The sequence below is a fragment of the Equus asinus genome, chromosome 10, assembly GCF_041296235.1.
Source record: "Equus asinus isolate D_3611 breed Donkey chromosome 10, EquAss-T2T_v2, whole genome shotgun sequence".
Taxonomy (NCBI): domain Eukaryota; kingdom Metazoa; phylum Chordata; class Mammalia; order Perissodactyla; family Equidae; genus Equus; species Equus asinus.
The window spans coordinates 53223782-53240671 of NC_091799.1; the positions used below are offsets into that span (position 1 = coordinate 53223782).

Below are 16890 nucleotides of genomic sequence, written 5' to 3' on the forward strand. Positions count from 1 at the left end.
TCTTCACTCAGCATTAGAATCAAAGTTTTCAGGGCAGATTCCTGCCTCTTTCTGGCTGTGTGACCTTGTGCAAGTTGCTAAACCTTTCTGTGCCTCAATTTTCCCCTTTATAGACTTGGAATAATAATGATGATACCTCTGTGTGGTAGGCATAAAAAACGGCCCTCCCCCCAATATATATTCACTTCCTAAAACCTGGAACCTGCGACTATTACCTTATATGGCAAAAGGTGTAATTATGTCAAGGATCTTGAGATGCAGAGTTTATCCTGGATTATCTAGGTGGGCCCGAAATGCATCACCTGTCCTTATAAGAGGGAAGCAGAGGGAGATTTGAAACAGAAAAGGAGAAAACACAGAGACCCACAGATGAGAAGGCCTTGTGAAGATGGAGACAGAGACTAGAATGATGTGGCCACAAGCTAAGGACGCCTGGGCCCCTGAAGCTGGAAGAGGCCAGAAAGTGTCCTTCCCTAAGCCTCTGGAGGGAGGCGGGCCCGTGGCACCTGGATTTCGGACGTCCCACCTCCAGAGCAGTGAGAGAATGAAGTCCTGTTGTTTGAAGCCCCCCAGGTGGTTTTGTTACAGCTGCCACAGGACTCTTACACACTCAGTGACTGTGACGTGGGGGAAATGATCGCTATTTCTCCAACGGAACTTGTTGGATGTCTGTGATGTTCCAGGCACTAGGAACACAGCAGTGAACAAGACAGATGTCGTCCCTGTTCTCAGGAAACTCCGGGTCTGGGCTGGTGGGGAGAGGCTGGGCTGTGGAGTAAACACAGACAGAAATGTCAGATTGTAACTGTGATAAGACCTGAGCTGGCGGGGTGTGGGGATTGGAGGGTTGGGCTGGAGAATGCTTTTAGAGGAAGTGACCTTTGAGCTAAGATGAGGACGAGGAGATGATTGGCGTGAGAAAGGGGACGGGGTGGGGGGGGGGGGAGGAAGCATTCCAGGCAGAGGCAACAGCATGGGCAAAGGCTTTGAGGCTGGAAACTGCCCAGTGCACTGGGAGTGGGGGTGAGTGTCTTGGGAATGCAGAGAAGGCAGGAGAGGACGCCAGGGGAGGTTTGACCCGGGCAGCAGTGTTGCCCTCTTAACTGGTGCTCCCTCTTTTGCAGAGAAAAGCATCCTGTATACAGAACTCCTGGCCAGACTCCATTTCTTTGCTGCCTCGCATCCCGTACTTGTGGGACAGCTGTGCCAACAGGCGCAGAGCTGGTTCCAGGCGTGCCCACACCCTGTGCTGGTGCCCCTCCGGGGATTCCTCCAGCCCCCAGGAGGACCCCTCCGGGCGACCCTCACTGGCTGTCACAAAGGTGGGTCTCCTCTGCGTAGTGAGCATCTTGCCAGGCCTCTGCCTGCCTGGGGGCAGCAGATGGCGAGTGGTTCGGGCTACTCTCTGGGGCTCCCCTCTGCCAGTCGGGAGGCCCCAAGGGTGCCATCAGGGCCTGCTGCTGCTGTCTCATGCTGACTCGGCTCTCTCCGTCCCCCAGGGACTCTAGATTACTAGTGTAAATACTGCTAATGAGCCCAGAGCCAGGGGGGGCCGACTGCCTCTGGGGTCTCGTCTCTCAGAGGTCAGTGCCCATCTTGCAGACAGTTTCTGCAATTTACAGGCTCATGTGGGTCAGTCCAGAAGCCTGGCTGGCCCCTGCGAGGCTGATGGAACTTGCAGATTTCCCCTTGAACACCAGAATGGCAGAGGGACAAGAGGATTTAGTTGTCTCCATTCATTTGTCATCCATCTTTCCATTCATCCATCCTTCCTTCCCTTCTTCATCTATCTATCCTTCCATCCATCCATCTTTCCACCAGTCATGCATCTATGCATCCTTCCTCCCTCCCTTCCTTCCGTCTATCCATCTGTCTGTCCTTTCATCCATCCATCCATCCACCCTTCCTCCCTCTCTTCCTTCCTTCCATCCATCTATCCAACCATCCATCCATCTACCATTCCTTCCTCCCTCCCTGCCTTCCATCTATCTATCCATCTGTCTGTCTTTCTATCCATCCATTCTTCCATCAGTCATCTATCCATCCGTCCATCTATCCTTCCTTCCTTCTATCCTTCCACCCATCAGTCCTCCATACTCCGTTAGTTATCCTTCTTTCCACTCCTCTGTTTACACCACTTATCCTTCCATTTCCCTCATCTGGCCGTCTTCCATCCACTCACTTACCCCTCCACCCATCAGTACACTCGGCCATTCATCAACTCGCCCATTGATCTATCAATTGATTCATCCATCTGCCCATCTAATGCCTATTCATTCACTCACCCACTCATCCAACCAGCCATCTATTTATCTGCTTATCCGCCAATCCACTTCCACTCATCCATCCTCTTATCTGCCCACCCACAATCTCCTGCATTAATCATGAGGCCACTGAATACAATAAACTTGTCATTCAAATGTCAGTTATTGTGACTCAGGCAGTTTCTGGGCCACAAGCCATTGTAGGGAAAGCTACACTCCCAAGTCACAGTGCTTCCCGAATAGAAATTCTAAGAGACACTAAGTATAATGCATGGAAGAACTGCTTCAGGGACAGCCACTCAAATGCTGTGTTGAGAAGCATTCTGAGACTGAATCTGGTTTAATGGGAAAGGGTGTATGTTGTTAGGATACAGGTTCAGATGCTGTAATGCAGGCTGAAATAGCAGTGGTTTAAATAAAATGGAAGTTCATTTCTCTCTCATGTAACAGTCAAAGCATAAGCAGAGGTAGTATGGTGTATCGACTTAAAAAGCAATTCACCAGTCAGTTTATCCTCAAAATGAGTTTATTCAGGAATAGCTCAAAGAATTGCAATTCAGGATGTGCATGCTGTGGTGAACCATAGACCATCTGGAGAACAACGGCGGGGAGCTCCTTTTATAGAGAAACTGGGAGAAAAGGGAGGGGCTGTTCTAAAGGAAAGTCCATTGGGGGAAAGTAGTTCAGGGCAGCAACGGCTTCTCATTGACTGAGCTGCAGCGTTTCTCATTGGCTAGGCTGTGGCATTTCTCATTGGCTGGGCTGTGGGGTTTCTCATTGGCTGGGCTGTGGCATTTCTCATTGGCTGGGCTGTGGGGTTTCTCATTGGCTGGGCTGTGGGGTTTGTCATTGGCTGAGCTGCAGCATTTCTCATTGGCTTGGCTCTGGGCATTTCTCATTGGCTGGGCTGTGGCGTTTCTCATTGGCTGAGCTCTGGTGTTTGTCATTGGCTGGGCTATAGGGTTTCTCATTGGCTGGACTGTGGGGTTTCTCATTGGCTGGGCTGTGGCATTTCTCATTGGCTGGGCTGTTGACAGGTGGGGAGAGAAGTCTTCTTCAGTAGTCAAGTCGTTGTACTTCCTGTCTGAGGGTAAGTCCCTCTCTTCCTGTTTGGTGTAGCTGACGGTGTCTGAGGGGTGAGAGCGCCCCCTGCAGGCCTTCCTGGCTCTAGTTTAGCTGAGGTTTCTCTTATTTATTTCAGTGTCTTCAGGGTGTCAGGGACCTAGACTGTCAATCTTGTTGGTCTGCCATTCTCAATGTAAGGCTTCCATTTAATGGCCCAAGATTGCTACTTGAGCTCTCACTGGCATTCCAGCCAGTGGGAATGGGGAAGTGGATGCACGCCCCTTCCCTTTCAGCAGCTCTAGAAGCAGAACTTATTGCTTCTGCTCCTGTCTCATTGGCAAGAACTTGGCCATCTCCAACTGCAAGGGAGCCTAGGAAATATGGTCTTTGGGTGAACATGTACTCAACTAAAAGCCGTGGGCTGTGAGTTTTATTAGTAAAGGAAGAATGATAGAATGGCTGGGGGGGGACAAATCACAGATAGTGCGGTGATTGATTAGTGATGTCTGCCAGGGCATAGGCGGAGGAAGTTACAGTTCTGAGTCAAGTTTTTGTTTTTTGTTGTTTCTGGGGTAGGGAAATGTTTATATGTCAGACCCACTGTGCCAGCACTGGTCGTATTGAAGTTCAGAAAGCTTCAGTGTCTTCGTTTTTAAAATGACAAGTTTGAGTTCACATTTCCAAGGTCAGACAGTGAGTGGCAAAATAAAGCGGGGTGGGGGGGGGAGAAAAGAAAAACAAATCCCATGTCCTCACTTCCTGTCCCAGTGAGGGACAAAGTCTTGGAGTCTGAGACCTGGACTAGCTCTGATTTCAACACGTCCCGCACCATTTTATGTATGGGGAAACTGAGGCACAGAGCATGAAAGGACTTACCGGAGGGCATTCACAAAGTCTGGTCTCCAGAAAGCTGGGCCAGTGTTTCCTCCTGTGTAACTTGGTGCCTCTCTCCTCAGCGATGTTCCAGTCAGGATCCACCTGGCAGACAGCCTTGGGCTGTGTTTGCCCAAACTTGATTGGCAAATATTTCTTCTTTGGGGCCTGAGCCTTTATTTTTCCACGTGGGTCGAACAGCAAGAGAAGTCAAAGACAGTCCTCCTGCCCAGAAAACATAATTCCATTTCCGAGTCTTATCCAGCTGGGGCAGGGTGTCTCAGCCATGCACCACTGACCCTTGGGGTGCCATCATCCTCAACTGGGGGTCCGTCCTGGGCGCTGTAGGGTGTTGAGCGGCATCCCTGGCCTCCACTCACCAGATGCCAGGAGCACCCTGGTGCCCAGTTGTGACAACCCAAAATGTCTCCAGACATTGCTCAGTGTCCCCTGGGGAGCAGAGTCGCCCCTGGGTGAGAACTGCTGAACTAGGGGAGACGCTGATGATCGAGATGTGGCTTAGTCCCTAAGAGCAACACAAAAACTGCAGCCTGAGTCTGAATCTGGGGTCTGACAGCATCTGCTTTGAAATCCTGGCTCGGCTAATTTCTAGGCCTGTGGCTCTGGACCAGGGACTGAATCTGTCTGTGCCTCAGTTTCCCTGTCTGTGAAGTGGGGCACCACTGGAGGACCCCAGGGCTGAGCACTCAGACATGGGAGCTGATGTTGTCGCTGTCATCTGTTTGTGGTTGCAGGCATCACCGCCTTGGCGTGGAGCCCAGAAGAGAAGCTGCTGGTGGTCGGCACCCAGGATGGCATCGTGGCTGTGTGGGACATGGAGGAACAGCAGGTGATCCACTTCCTACCTGGACACAGAGGTGAGGCTCGGGAAGTGGGCTGTATGGTCACCTTCTTCCTAATGTTCCACAGCAAACAGTCGGTCCCCAGGGCCCCTTCACCACTGATTCACATCTCTGTATCGAAGTGACACATCAGTTAGCTCCAACCGTGTAAGACAACAGCCCCAAACATAGTGGCTTTGAACAATAGCTGTTTATTTAGCCCACCTCCCGTGGGTCAGCAGTTCAGGCTGGGCTCAGCCGGGCAGCTCTTCTGGTGGCAGCTGGGCTTGCTCACTCGTCCGTGGTCAGTCCACAGCACATCTGGGAGCTGGCTGGTCCAGGATGCTCTCAACTGAGACAACTCAACTCACTCCACGTGGGCTCTCATCCTCCAGCAGGGTAGCCCGGCCGAGGCAGGGTCTCTTCATGACCAAAACCAGCTTTGGAACTGGCACCCGGTCACGTTCCATTGGCCAAAGGAAGTCCAAAAACAGCACAGATCAATCGGTCGGGAAGTAGGCGCCATCTCTTGATGAGAGGAACAAAGTCACATTGCGAAAGGTATAGATCAGGGAGGGTAAAGAATTGTATCATTTACGAAATTTGTCTACCCCAGTCCCTCAGAGCCTAAGTAAGGTGTTCATTTCTGCAAGTCCCACCCCAGCTATGGTTCATTAGTTCGATCAATAGTTGAGTGACTACTGTGTACCAGGCCCTGTTCTAGATGTTGAAGAGAGACAGACCAGGGCCGAGACTTGGATGAGGTGAGTGAGGCACATGTCTGGGGTACAAAATTAAAGAAACTCAGTCATCAAGATAAATAATATTTCAGGGCCAGCCCGGTGGTGCAGCGGTTAAGTTCGCACGTTCTGCTTTGGTGGCCCGGGATTCGCCAGTTTGGATCCCATCTGCACACATGACACCGCTTGGCACCCAGGCTGTGGTAGGCGTCCCACATATAAGGTAGAGGAAGATGGGCACGGACGCTAGCTCAGGGCCAGTCTTCCTCAGCAAAAAGAGGAGGATTGGTGGCAGATGTTAGCTAAGGGTTAATCTTCCTCAAAAAAAAAAAAAGATAATATTTCAGTGCAATGTTTTAAAAAGTCAAAACATCAATGCGAAAAATGCACGATGAACAAATATCCACCTGCCTTAAAGACAGGATGAAGACTCGCGCTGTGCCCAGCCATAAGCCAGAAGCAAAAGGGGAACTCGGTAATTCGGTGCTGCCTTAAGTTTTGCACCCGGGGCTAATGCCTCACTCACCTCCCTCTCGTCCCGCCCCAGTGAGACTCATGGGTTTGGGAAGCAAGCCGGACAGAACCAGAGTCACAAATTGTGATAAGTGAAGGAGGAAAACGGTGTCGTGAGCCACAGTGACCAGACTTCCGTGGCCGACTGAGGGCAGTTAGTGGAGGCCTTTCTCTGAGCAGGGACACTCAGCCCTGAGGCCGAGAGCGTGAAGGAAGAAGCTGGCAGAGGGCAGGCGGCTGGGAAGAGCATCCCGGATGCAGGAACAGTCAGTGCAAAGGCCTCAAGAGAGGGAAGGGGCTGGTGTGTTTGTGGAACAGTAAGGAAGCCGTGAGGCTGGGGCTCAGGACACTGTACCAAAGGAAAGAAGCCAGTCACAAAAGCCCACATCGTGTATGACTCACTGATGAGAACCGTCCAGAAAAGGCAAATCCGGAGAGACAGAGAGCAGATTAGTGGCTGCCAGTGGGAGAGGCGGGGATGGGAGCGGCTGCTAATGGGGACGGGATTTCCCTTCGGGGTGACAGAAATGTTCTGGAATCAGATAGAGGTGATGGCTGCACAGCATTGCGAATGTACTAGATGTCACTGAATTACACACTTTAGAATGGGTTAAATGATAAGGAGAGAAAAGGGAAGCGAGTGACAGCTTTCTGAGGTTAAGAAACTATTCTAAACCAAGCCCGTGGTGAGAGTGGCGCAACTCTGGGAACAGACAAAGACCAGTGAATTGTACTGTTGTACACGAGTGGGTGAATTTTATGCTTGTGAATGACATCTCAATAAAAATGTTAAAAATATTCTATCATTGCAATCTAAGTATGTACACTGTCATTTTTTTCCTCAACATTTTGCCATAAATATTCTTTAGTTTCTGTTGAATCTTTTCTAAACAACTTTATTGAGGTGTAATTTATATACCATTTCACCTGTTTTAAATGTTCGATTCAACGATTTTTAGTAAATTTGCCAAGTTGTGCAACCTGGCTGCAGAACATTCTGTACCTCAAAGAGGTCCCCCGCCCCTTTTTCAGTGCGTCTCCGCTCCCGCCCCAGCCGCACGGCAACCAACTGATGTGCTTTCTGAGTCTGCAGCTTCCTGTTCTCGCGGGGATGGAGTTGTTGCCCTGCGGTCTTTGCATCTGGCTTCTTTCATCCGCGTGATCGGTCTGAGGTTCATCCGCGTTCTTGCGTGTCAGTGGCTAGTTCCTTTGTCAGTGTTTAGGAACTTTCTATCCTCCGTTGTGTGGAAGGACCTGAGTTTGTTTATCCACTCGTGGGCTGAAGGACAGTCACCTGCCATGTGAGTGTCAAATGCAATGTTATTTGAAGGACATTTACATTGTTTCCAGTTTGGGGCTATTGTGAATAACGCTGTTAGGATCCATTGAATCTTCATCTTTATAATGTTGAAAGGCAGCAAAAATACTTCATTCTTCTTGATTCCTCTTCCAGAATTTATTTATTTAGGCTGTTTCTAGTTGTTTGCTGTCATGGATAACATAACACTGGGATGAATCTCTTTTTCTCTTACCAGTATTTTTCCTTCTGTCAAATATTTCCAGAGAGTGGAACTCTTGAGTTGGAGGGTATGAACGTTTCTCTGGGTTTTGAGAAGTATCCGCTTATTGTTTTCCAACCAGGCTGTAGCAGAATAAAACAGACCTCAGCCCCAAAGCTCTCAGCATTAAATGCCTTCACTCTCCTCTCTTTCCTGGGAGCGGGAGCGAGGCGGCTGCAGAGACACTTTCGCAGAGGTCTGTTCAGTATTTGGATTTTTGTGTGTGTGAGCTGTCTGTTCAAGACCTGAGCCCATTTACCAATAGTGACCTTGATTTGTTTCTTTAGAGTCATCAAGCTCTTATTATTTGTAATCAGAAAAACTCAGCGATCAATTTATTGAAAAGACTGAAAGCCTTATAGACGTTATAATTTGGAAAGTGAGTGTTCCTGATGGCTCAGTAGCGTGCTGGAGGTGGTTTGTACCGGCTTGTGGGAGCCCATGGTGAAATTTTCAGGAATGTTGTGAGCCAGCAAAAATAAAAATTGTCAAACGCAGCCATTATTACACATTAAATTATAGAAACTTGCAGTTAGATCAATTATATTGAAACAAGGTAATAAATACTCAAAACGCGTCTCTTTCTAAGTATTTTACCGTACTCTACATCATCTGTGTTCTTGGCCGTGGTGTCGGGATGGGGGGATGGCGTGCTACCGAGCATCTCGCACTTTGAGTTCTTGTCAACGTCAGATCGCGCCACTTTACACAGTGGGCTGCAACTTGCTTTTGTCACAATATGTTGTAACAATATCTGGTGGTGGTTGAGAGTTTGGGCTCTGGGTTCAAATCCTGGCTCCATTACTTATTGACCATGCGGCTTTGGAAAGCCACTGTACTCGGCCGTGCCCAGTTTCCGAATCCGTATAATAGGATAGTGACCGTACCTCGCAGGGTTGCACGCGGATCCCAGGAGTTTCAGGCACGTGCAGCACTTGCAGCCGGGCTCGGCACAGGGCAGCACTCGGCAAGCACCGGCTCTCATAAGAATAATGATGATGATGGTCAAGTCGTTACATGGATGCATCCATCTTATTATTTTTAATGCCTGCATAATATTCTTTATATGGATGCACCTTACTATTTAACCAACTCCCTTTTCATAGACAGGTTGTTGGCAATTTTCTTTTTGCACAAACAATTCTGCACTTAAAGTCTTTCTACATCTTCACACACTTGTGCCGTGATTTCTGTGAGACACCTTCCTAGAAGTGGAGTTTCTGAGCCAAATGGTATGCGCTCTTTTTCCTTTTTTCCTCTTTTTCTTAGCTTTTTATTTTGAAATAATTATAGACTCACAAGAAGTTGCTAAAATAGTACAGAAAGTTCTGTGTACCCTTTATCCAGCTTCCCAGGATGGCAATGACTTAGCTTTTAATAAATGTTACCAAATTACCCTTTTATAAATTCGTATCAATTTATACTCCCATCAGCGAGGTGTGAGAGTAACTGAATTCTTCTGTCTTTGCCAGCAGTCCAGCAATCCATCCATAAAAATGTTTGCCAATATGACGGGTAGTAACGTCACTGGTCCTTCATCTTGCATTTTTGTGATTACTGGTGAGGTTGAGCGTCATTTTCTAATGCTGATTGTCTACTTGGGCTATTTCTGTAAATTTCCTGTTTATATTCTTTGGCCAATTTGTCAGTAGGTAGTTTGCATTTTTCCGACTTATTTGTAACAACTTTGTGTTTATTGAGGACAGCCTCCATTCATCTGTTATGTACTGCAGATATTTTCTCCCAATCTGTCATATGCCTTTCAATTACATTTTATCATCCTGAAGTTTTACAATTTTATGTAACCCACTTGGTCAGTTTTTCTCCTTTATATCTTCCAAATTTCGTGTTTTGCTTAGAAAATATCTGTCCAAGATTATACAATCTTCTTCTATAATTTTACCTTTTTTTAATGTTTATTAATTTTAAATATTCCCTAGACGATGCTGACCTTTTATAAATTTCAGTGATCTCTCTTTATTTCAGATTCAACAACTGGGAAGTCAATTTAATTCCAACCAGTTATTTCACTCTTCATTTAGTTTTGCCACATCCCATTATTTGTAATTCGGATATGTTTGAATCCATCCATCTTTTCTTTGGCAAACCAGGGAATTTCCAAGCCAGCGGGCGTTGTGGTAGTCGGAAGGTCAAAGTGTCCCCCGTTAATGTCCCCTCCCCTGCCCGGCCCTGGCTGCAGGAGAGGTGAGGTGCCTGAAAGTGTTGGCCAAAGGGACGTGCGCCATCTCCGCCTCGAAGGACCACACGCTGCGCTTGTGGAACTTACTCTCCGGCCGGGAGAAATTCACCGTTTGGGACAGAGGCTCAAAAGATCCCCCCGAACCTCAGATCTGCAGCCTGCACGTGGATGAAATAAAGAAGCTTGTGTATTTGGCGTCTGGCTCAAAGGTAACAAACACCTGTCCTGTTTGCAAAGGGAAGCTGCTATCAGAGCCTTCAAAGACGCACATGCTGTGGATATAAGGAGGGGCTGCCTGACGGGGGTGGTGAACAGAGGGGCACAGCCACCTGAGAAGGTGCTATAAGGTGCTTCTTACGCCACAGTTGGATTAGATGATCTGGATAGTACTTTCTGACCCTGGGATTTGAGACCTTTCGCCTTTTTCAATCTAGACACTTTTAAACAGCACTTCCCTCCGAGCACTGCTGTACCTGCATCCCACACACTCTGACACGTTGTGTTATCGCTCCCATTCAGTTCCAAATTCTTTCACATTTCCCTTTTGATTTCTTCTTTGGTCCATGAGCTATTTAGAAGTGTGCTGTTCATTTACAGATATTTGAGAAGGGCCCAGATAGCTTTCTGTTACTTTTTCTTCCTAATTCCCTTTATATCATGTGAATCCTTTCAAACGTGTGGAGACACGTTTTATGGTCTCTCTTGGTAAACGCTCCAGGTGCTTCTGAAAACAACACTTACTCTGCTGTGTTATTCCATTATGTCAATCCTATGGTTGTTTTGTGATCTGATTGTTTTATGAATAAACACACAGCACAGAATGATGGCTGAAAACTTAGTCACTAAAAACACAGGCAAAAATCTGTATCTAAGTCCCAGTTGACTCCCTTGTGAGCTGAGTGATCTTGGTCATGTCGCCTCACCTCTCTGTTCTTTATCTACCTCATGAGACAATGACTATAAAACGCCCAGCAAAGCGCTTGCCTGGGAGTTACAGTTACAATTACAGTTATAGTTACAGCTCTCCTTATGGTAAGCACAAATAATTAGTAGTTATTAATTATTATATTTCACTAGTAATTGGTGGTTGTTAACATTAGTAATATTGGTAACTTATAAACTGTGCTGTCCACTACGGGGCGTCACCAGCTACATGTGGCTACTGAGCACTTGGAGTGTGGCTGTTCCAAATTGAGATGTGCTGTAACGATAACACACCCTGGGCTGCAAAGACTTAGTGTCATAAAAACCATGCAAAAATCTTCCAATAATTATTTTATATTGATTACATGTTGAAATGGTAACATTTGGACATATCGAGTTAAATAAGATATATTATTGAAATTGATCTCACTTGTTTATTTTTCCCTTTTTAAGGTTGGCTAATAAAGAATTTAAAGTCATATGTGGCTTGCATTATGTTTTTATTGGACTGTGCAGGCTCAAATATTAGAGAGATGTTGATTGATTTCAAAACTGATTCTAGAAATCATCTTTGATATCAGCAAAAGTTTGGAAAATACAGTAAAGAAATAATAAATAATAATAAATAATCCCAAAGATAACCATTGTTAAGATTTACATGATTTTATTTTATGAGGGGTGTGTGTACGTGTGCAAGTGTCTGTGCATATGTATAAAACAAAACAGGGATAAAACCATACATGCAGCTTTATAAAGCTATTTCCATTTGCCATAACCTTGACCATTCTTGCAAAGCAGCGTGCTTGGTGATTTCGTGGGCTCCCAGGGCATGGCCCCGCTCTGGTTTATTTAACTAATCCCTTATTACTGACATCCAGGTTGTTTCGAGTGCTTTGCCCTTCCGAGTCGCTGAGCTGGCCTTCCTTACACACATATCTTCGTGTGCATCTCTCCTTATTTCTTTAGAGAAAGCCTAGACGTAGAACTAATGAGCTAACGTTTACCGTTTAAGTGGTAACTGCTGAGAGCAAGAGACCCTTTTTTGGTGAGGCTAAACATGAAACTAGCTTTAATCGATAATCACTTGTCAGGAACACAGATGTGAGTGCACACGGCATAGCTGACTTTTTTTCTATTTTTAAGACTTTTTACTTTGGAGCAATTGTAGATTTATGGGAAAGTTTTAAAGATATTATAAAGAGTTCCTGTATGCCCCTGATCCAGCCTTCTCTAATGCCAGCATCTTTATAACCAGGGTACATTTGTCACAACTAAGACATTATTACTGATAATTACTATCAACCTAATTCCAGACTCTAGTTGGATTTCATCAGTTTTTCCACAAATGTCCTTTTGCCGTTCCAGGATCCAGCCTGGAATGCCGCCTCCCCTGCCTGTTCTTTGAACTGGCACCATGTTGAAAATAAAATGCACGAACCATAAAAAAGAACAGGACTTGCGTTCGCCTCTGGGAAACTCGCCGACTGACGTGCTCTCCCTTTTCCTCACCCCCCGTAGGTCAGTGCTTGGAATCTGGAAACTGCAGAGCTGGTTTTCCGCATCCTAGGAGATGCCTCCGACCCCTGGAAGTGCACGGCGGCGCTGGCTCCCCAGGCCGTGCTGCTGGCGGTGTCTGAGGCTGGCCTGGTCAGTCTGTGGAGCTCAGCCACGGGAAGACTGCAGAGGAAGCAACGTTTGTCCAGCATCAGAGAGGAGACGCCCACCTGTGGCGTCTTGGTCCAGAAACAGGGGAAGACGGTGACTGGCTTTAGCCAGGGCTCCCTCTCTTTGGTAAGCAGCCTCGCGGAACAGGATGTCAGCCGAACTGAGCTCAGAGGGGCTCAGACGTCCGAGAAGTTGGGAGAAACCATCTCACCTTTGATCTTTTAATAAACGACACTGACTTCTTAATTCCAGGGCTTTGCAGTTCAGCGCAGTTCAGCAAACATTATTGGTGTCTCCTGGGGGCTGGCCAGTGTGGGCAGTTGTTGGCGCTCGGTCCTGTGGGGGTTGCTCTGGGAGCCAGCGTAGAATGTGCTTCAGAGGCGTCCCGCCAGAGGGGCCGGAGCTGGGTACTAGCCACCAGCTCCATCAGTGGTTGGGCGAGGGGCCGAGTGTGCTGGCGAGATGAAAGAGTGGAGTCGGAAATAAAGCAACCCGGGGGCGGAGTTGCAGGCTGCAGTAAGCAGTCTGCTCAGGACCAGGAGAGCGGTGAGGGGCTATGCATGGCCCAGCAACGGCGAGTTGTATAAGGAGTCGCAGGTGGAGAAACAAGGGCACCGCGCTGGGCACTGTGGGGCCGAAGAAGCGCAAGAATCCACTGCAGCCTCGAGGAACTCAACGTAGGGACGGGGACGGGCTCGCCAACAACTTACAGTCGCGCTTAGAGGAACAGAGTCTGTTTTCGGTAGAGGCGGAAGCAGGGTGTTCTGGGTGAGGAAGGAGCAGACGCTTCTGACAGAGGCAAGCTGGGGAGGCTCCTTCGAGGAGGCAGCCTTGGAACGAGAATGATTCCCAAGCTGGAGAGGGAAGACGCAGGGACCAGGGGTCGTGGTGGTGGCAGGTAGGAGCTGGCTGGCATTTTAGGGAAAAGAGATGCAGTGTGAAAACGGATCACAGAGGGTCCTGTATGTCCTACTGAGAAGGTGAGAGTTTGGGGAGGGGGGACTGCGGCTTCCCATATCATCCCAAAGCCCCACATTTCTGGGCTGCATGGCCTCTAGCCTCCCTGAGCCATCAAGGCCCCAGACCAACGGCGGAAGAGCACCCGAGCCTTTTCCGGGTCTCCCGGTGGGTTAGTTTCCTCCCAGCCTTCTCAGATCACCTTCGGTAATATCCTGCCGCCTCGAAAGGAGCTTGGACTTGGTGACCAGACGCTCTTGAGTTTGAGGACCCCACTCCCGCCTTTAATTTGTTGTATTCTTGGGCTGGCGCAGCCTCTTCTTTGAGCCTCAGTTTCCTCATTTGTAAAATAGAGGGGAAATGGCACCTACATCCAGAGCCAGGACAAAGGATGGACTGATGGGCACCGCTCAGGCCTCCAACAGTGGGGTTGGGGAGTGAGCTAGAATACGGTGCTAGTTAATGCGGATTTCTCCCTGTATGCCCGCTGTTGGCACCCCATCCCAGGCCCTCAGCTCTGCAGGGGCTAATCTTCTGTTCCGGAAAGCTGCTGCTGTGTCAGTCCCAAGCCTGCTGATGGTAGCGCCCTCGATTAGGAATGCCCACAGTCTCACCCAGGCTCCCGGCACGCAGAGGGAGCCCCACAGACATTTCCCCGACTGGGGTCCTGAGTTATGGCTGGGTCTGCTCTCATGGTTCTTATGATGATGGCAGGACGCACTTCAGCAAACACCATCAGGGAACTTTGAGGAGCAAGGTTTACTGCTCACAGGTCCTGGAGGGCACGCAGCACGCCCGAGGGCCACACAGCGAGGTTGTGGGTAGAGAGGGAGGGAGGGAGCACAGGCCTGGGGCTCTGCCTGTGTTAGGATCTATGAGTGAGGTGTCTGGGGTCCCCCAAGTTCACTCTTTATTGGAGAATTTAAAGCATAAGGATAAAGGAGAGCCCTGAGGGGACGTGATGGCAACAGTAAGTCATATAAGGAGTTGTAGGTGGAGAAGCGAGGGCACCACACCAGGCACCCTCAAGGAACTTGACGTGGCAGGGGAGATGGTCTCGTCAACCCTTGTGGAGGGAAAGTCTTGATAACTCAAAGCATTTGAAGACATTGATCAAATGAATTTAACTAAAGATGGAGCCCAGTCCAGACCCAGCTGAAGTCCACGTTAAATGGCTTGGTCCCCTCCACACGAGAAGCCCAATGGAGGGGTCATGTCTTGTTCTTGGGGTAGATGTTATTTATTTTGGGCTCTACTGTCCTTTTACAGTCAAGGTCTCCTATGTCACAAAAATTATGACACACACGAAGAAGCAAGAAAATGGGGCCATAATTAAGAGCAAAAACAATCAATAGAAACAGACACGCGAATGACTCAAATGTTTAAATAATCATACAAGAACTTTAAAATATTTAGGATAAATAGTGGAAAAGGTGGATAATGTGTGAATAGATGGGGAATTTCAAAAATTTTAAATCAAAACTAGAAAAAAAAAGACCAAATAAAAATGCTAGAATCAAAAAAGACAATGTCAGAAATGAAGAAATCGTTTGATGGGTTTAAGGGCAGATTAGTCACAGCAGAGGAAGATCAGTGAATCAAAGACCGTGGAAATTATCCAAACATAAATATAAAGAAAAAAAAACAATGAGGGGAAAAGGAACAAAGCATCTGAGAATTGTGGGGCAACGCCAAGCGTTTAGACATTAGTTCTTTAGAGAACAGTTAGAGCCTCTGAAGGAGAGGAGAGAAAGAGAGAATGTGGCAGAAGAAATATTTGAAGAGATAATAGTTGAGAATTTCCAAAATTTATGCAAGACATCAGCCCAAAGATCCAACAGCTCACAGAGCCTCAAGCAGGGTCGAAAGAAGAAAAACACATTTTGGCGATCATCATCAAACTGCTGAAAACCAAAGGTGAGGAGAAAAATCTCACAACCAGAGGCACTCACAGCTAGAATATACAAGCATGTACTGGGGTGGGGTGGGTGGCTTTAGGAAGAAGAAGAAAAAAAGAGAGAGAGAGAGAAATCTGAGAAGCAGCCAGAGGAAAAGTGACCCGTTACGGACAGTGGGTGTCCACGAGGACTCCTCATCAGAAACAATGGAGACAGACGACAGTGGAATGACATCTGTAACTCGAAAGAAAAAAACAAAACCTGTAAAGCTAGACTTCTACATCCAGTGAAAATGTCCTTCAAGATCTAAGGCAAACTAAGAACGTTTTCAGGCAAACAACAGCTGAGAGAATTTGTCTCTGACAAATCTGCACTATAAGAAATGGTAAAAAGAAGTTCTTCAGGCTGAAGGGATGTGACACCAGACAGAAGCCCAAAGAAAGAAGGCAGAGCACCAGAAAAGGCAGCTGGAAGAGAAAGCTCAGCTTAAGGCGTCTGCGTCCCAGGAAAGTCGGGGCAAAGGGAGGGAAGCTGGATGAGCTGGTTCCTGAAGACTCTGGGACTGATGGGTCCCAGGAAAAGCAGTCTCCTTGCACCAGAGTTCCTGAGTAGCACCCAACCATCTCTCCTCGTCCAAGCTTGCCCTGAAACATTCAAGTCCAAGCAGAACTCAAGATGCAGAGCTGCTAGATCTGCACACTGTGAGAGGAAGATCATGCATATGTCAACTGAGAGTCTGGCATTGAAATAACGGGAAACTTACAGGAAGAATTTTAAAAATGTAAGTAGGGGGGTCAGCCTGGTGGTGTAGTAGTTAAGTTTGCATGTTCTTCTTCAGTGGCCTGGGTTTGTGGGTTCAGATCCCTGGCACAGACCTACACGCCACTCATCAAGCCATGCTGTGGTGGCGTGCTGCATATAAAATAGAGGAGGATGGGCACAGATGTTAGCCCAGTGACAATCTTCCTCAACCAAAAAGAGGAATATTGGAATAGATTTTTGCTCAGGGCCAATCTTCCTCACCAAAAAAAAAAAAAAAAAAGTAAGTAGGAACCCATCCCACTCTAGTAGAAATACATACACACACACGCACACTTCTTGTGAGCACAACTGTAAGGTTGCATGTGCCAGCTGCAAGGGGCAACTCCAGGTGGCGGCACTAACTCTGAGCCCAGAGCCGACTGTGACCTGCCTCTGACCACTGCAATTCACTGAAACTTTGAAACTGATTTATGCATGAAGCAGTGCTTTTACCAGGAATAGGAGCCTTATTTTATTACCTAATGTTGATTTTTTATAAACCTCCCAAGAATTATCAGGTTCAACAAAGTGCATGTAAGGAAGCTCTTATTTTGAACATAAAAGTGTATATTTTTATGAAAAGAAAATC

The 16890-nt window shown here is 47.5% G+C and overlaps 1 protein-coding gene across 1 annotated transcript in view; it reads left to right on the top strand.

Moving 5' to 3' along the window:
* NWD1 (NACHT and WD repeat domain containing 1) overlaps window positions 1-16890 on the top strand; it is a 69635-nt gene that overhangs the window by 35595 nt on the left and 17150 nt on the right. The window contains 4 exon segments of the mRNA XM_014865907.3: window positions 1125-1322; window positions 4958-5080; window positions 10057-10265; window positions 12499-12771. Coding sequence (XP_014721393.1) covers window positions 1125-1322; window positions 4958-5080; window positions 10057-10265; window positions 12499-12771 — 803 coding nt within the window.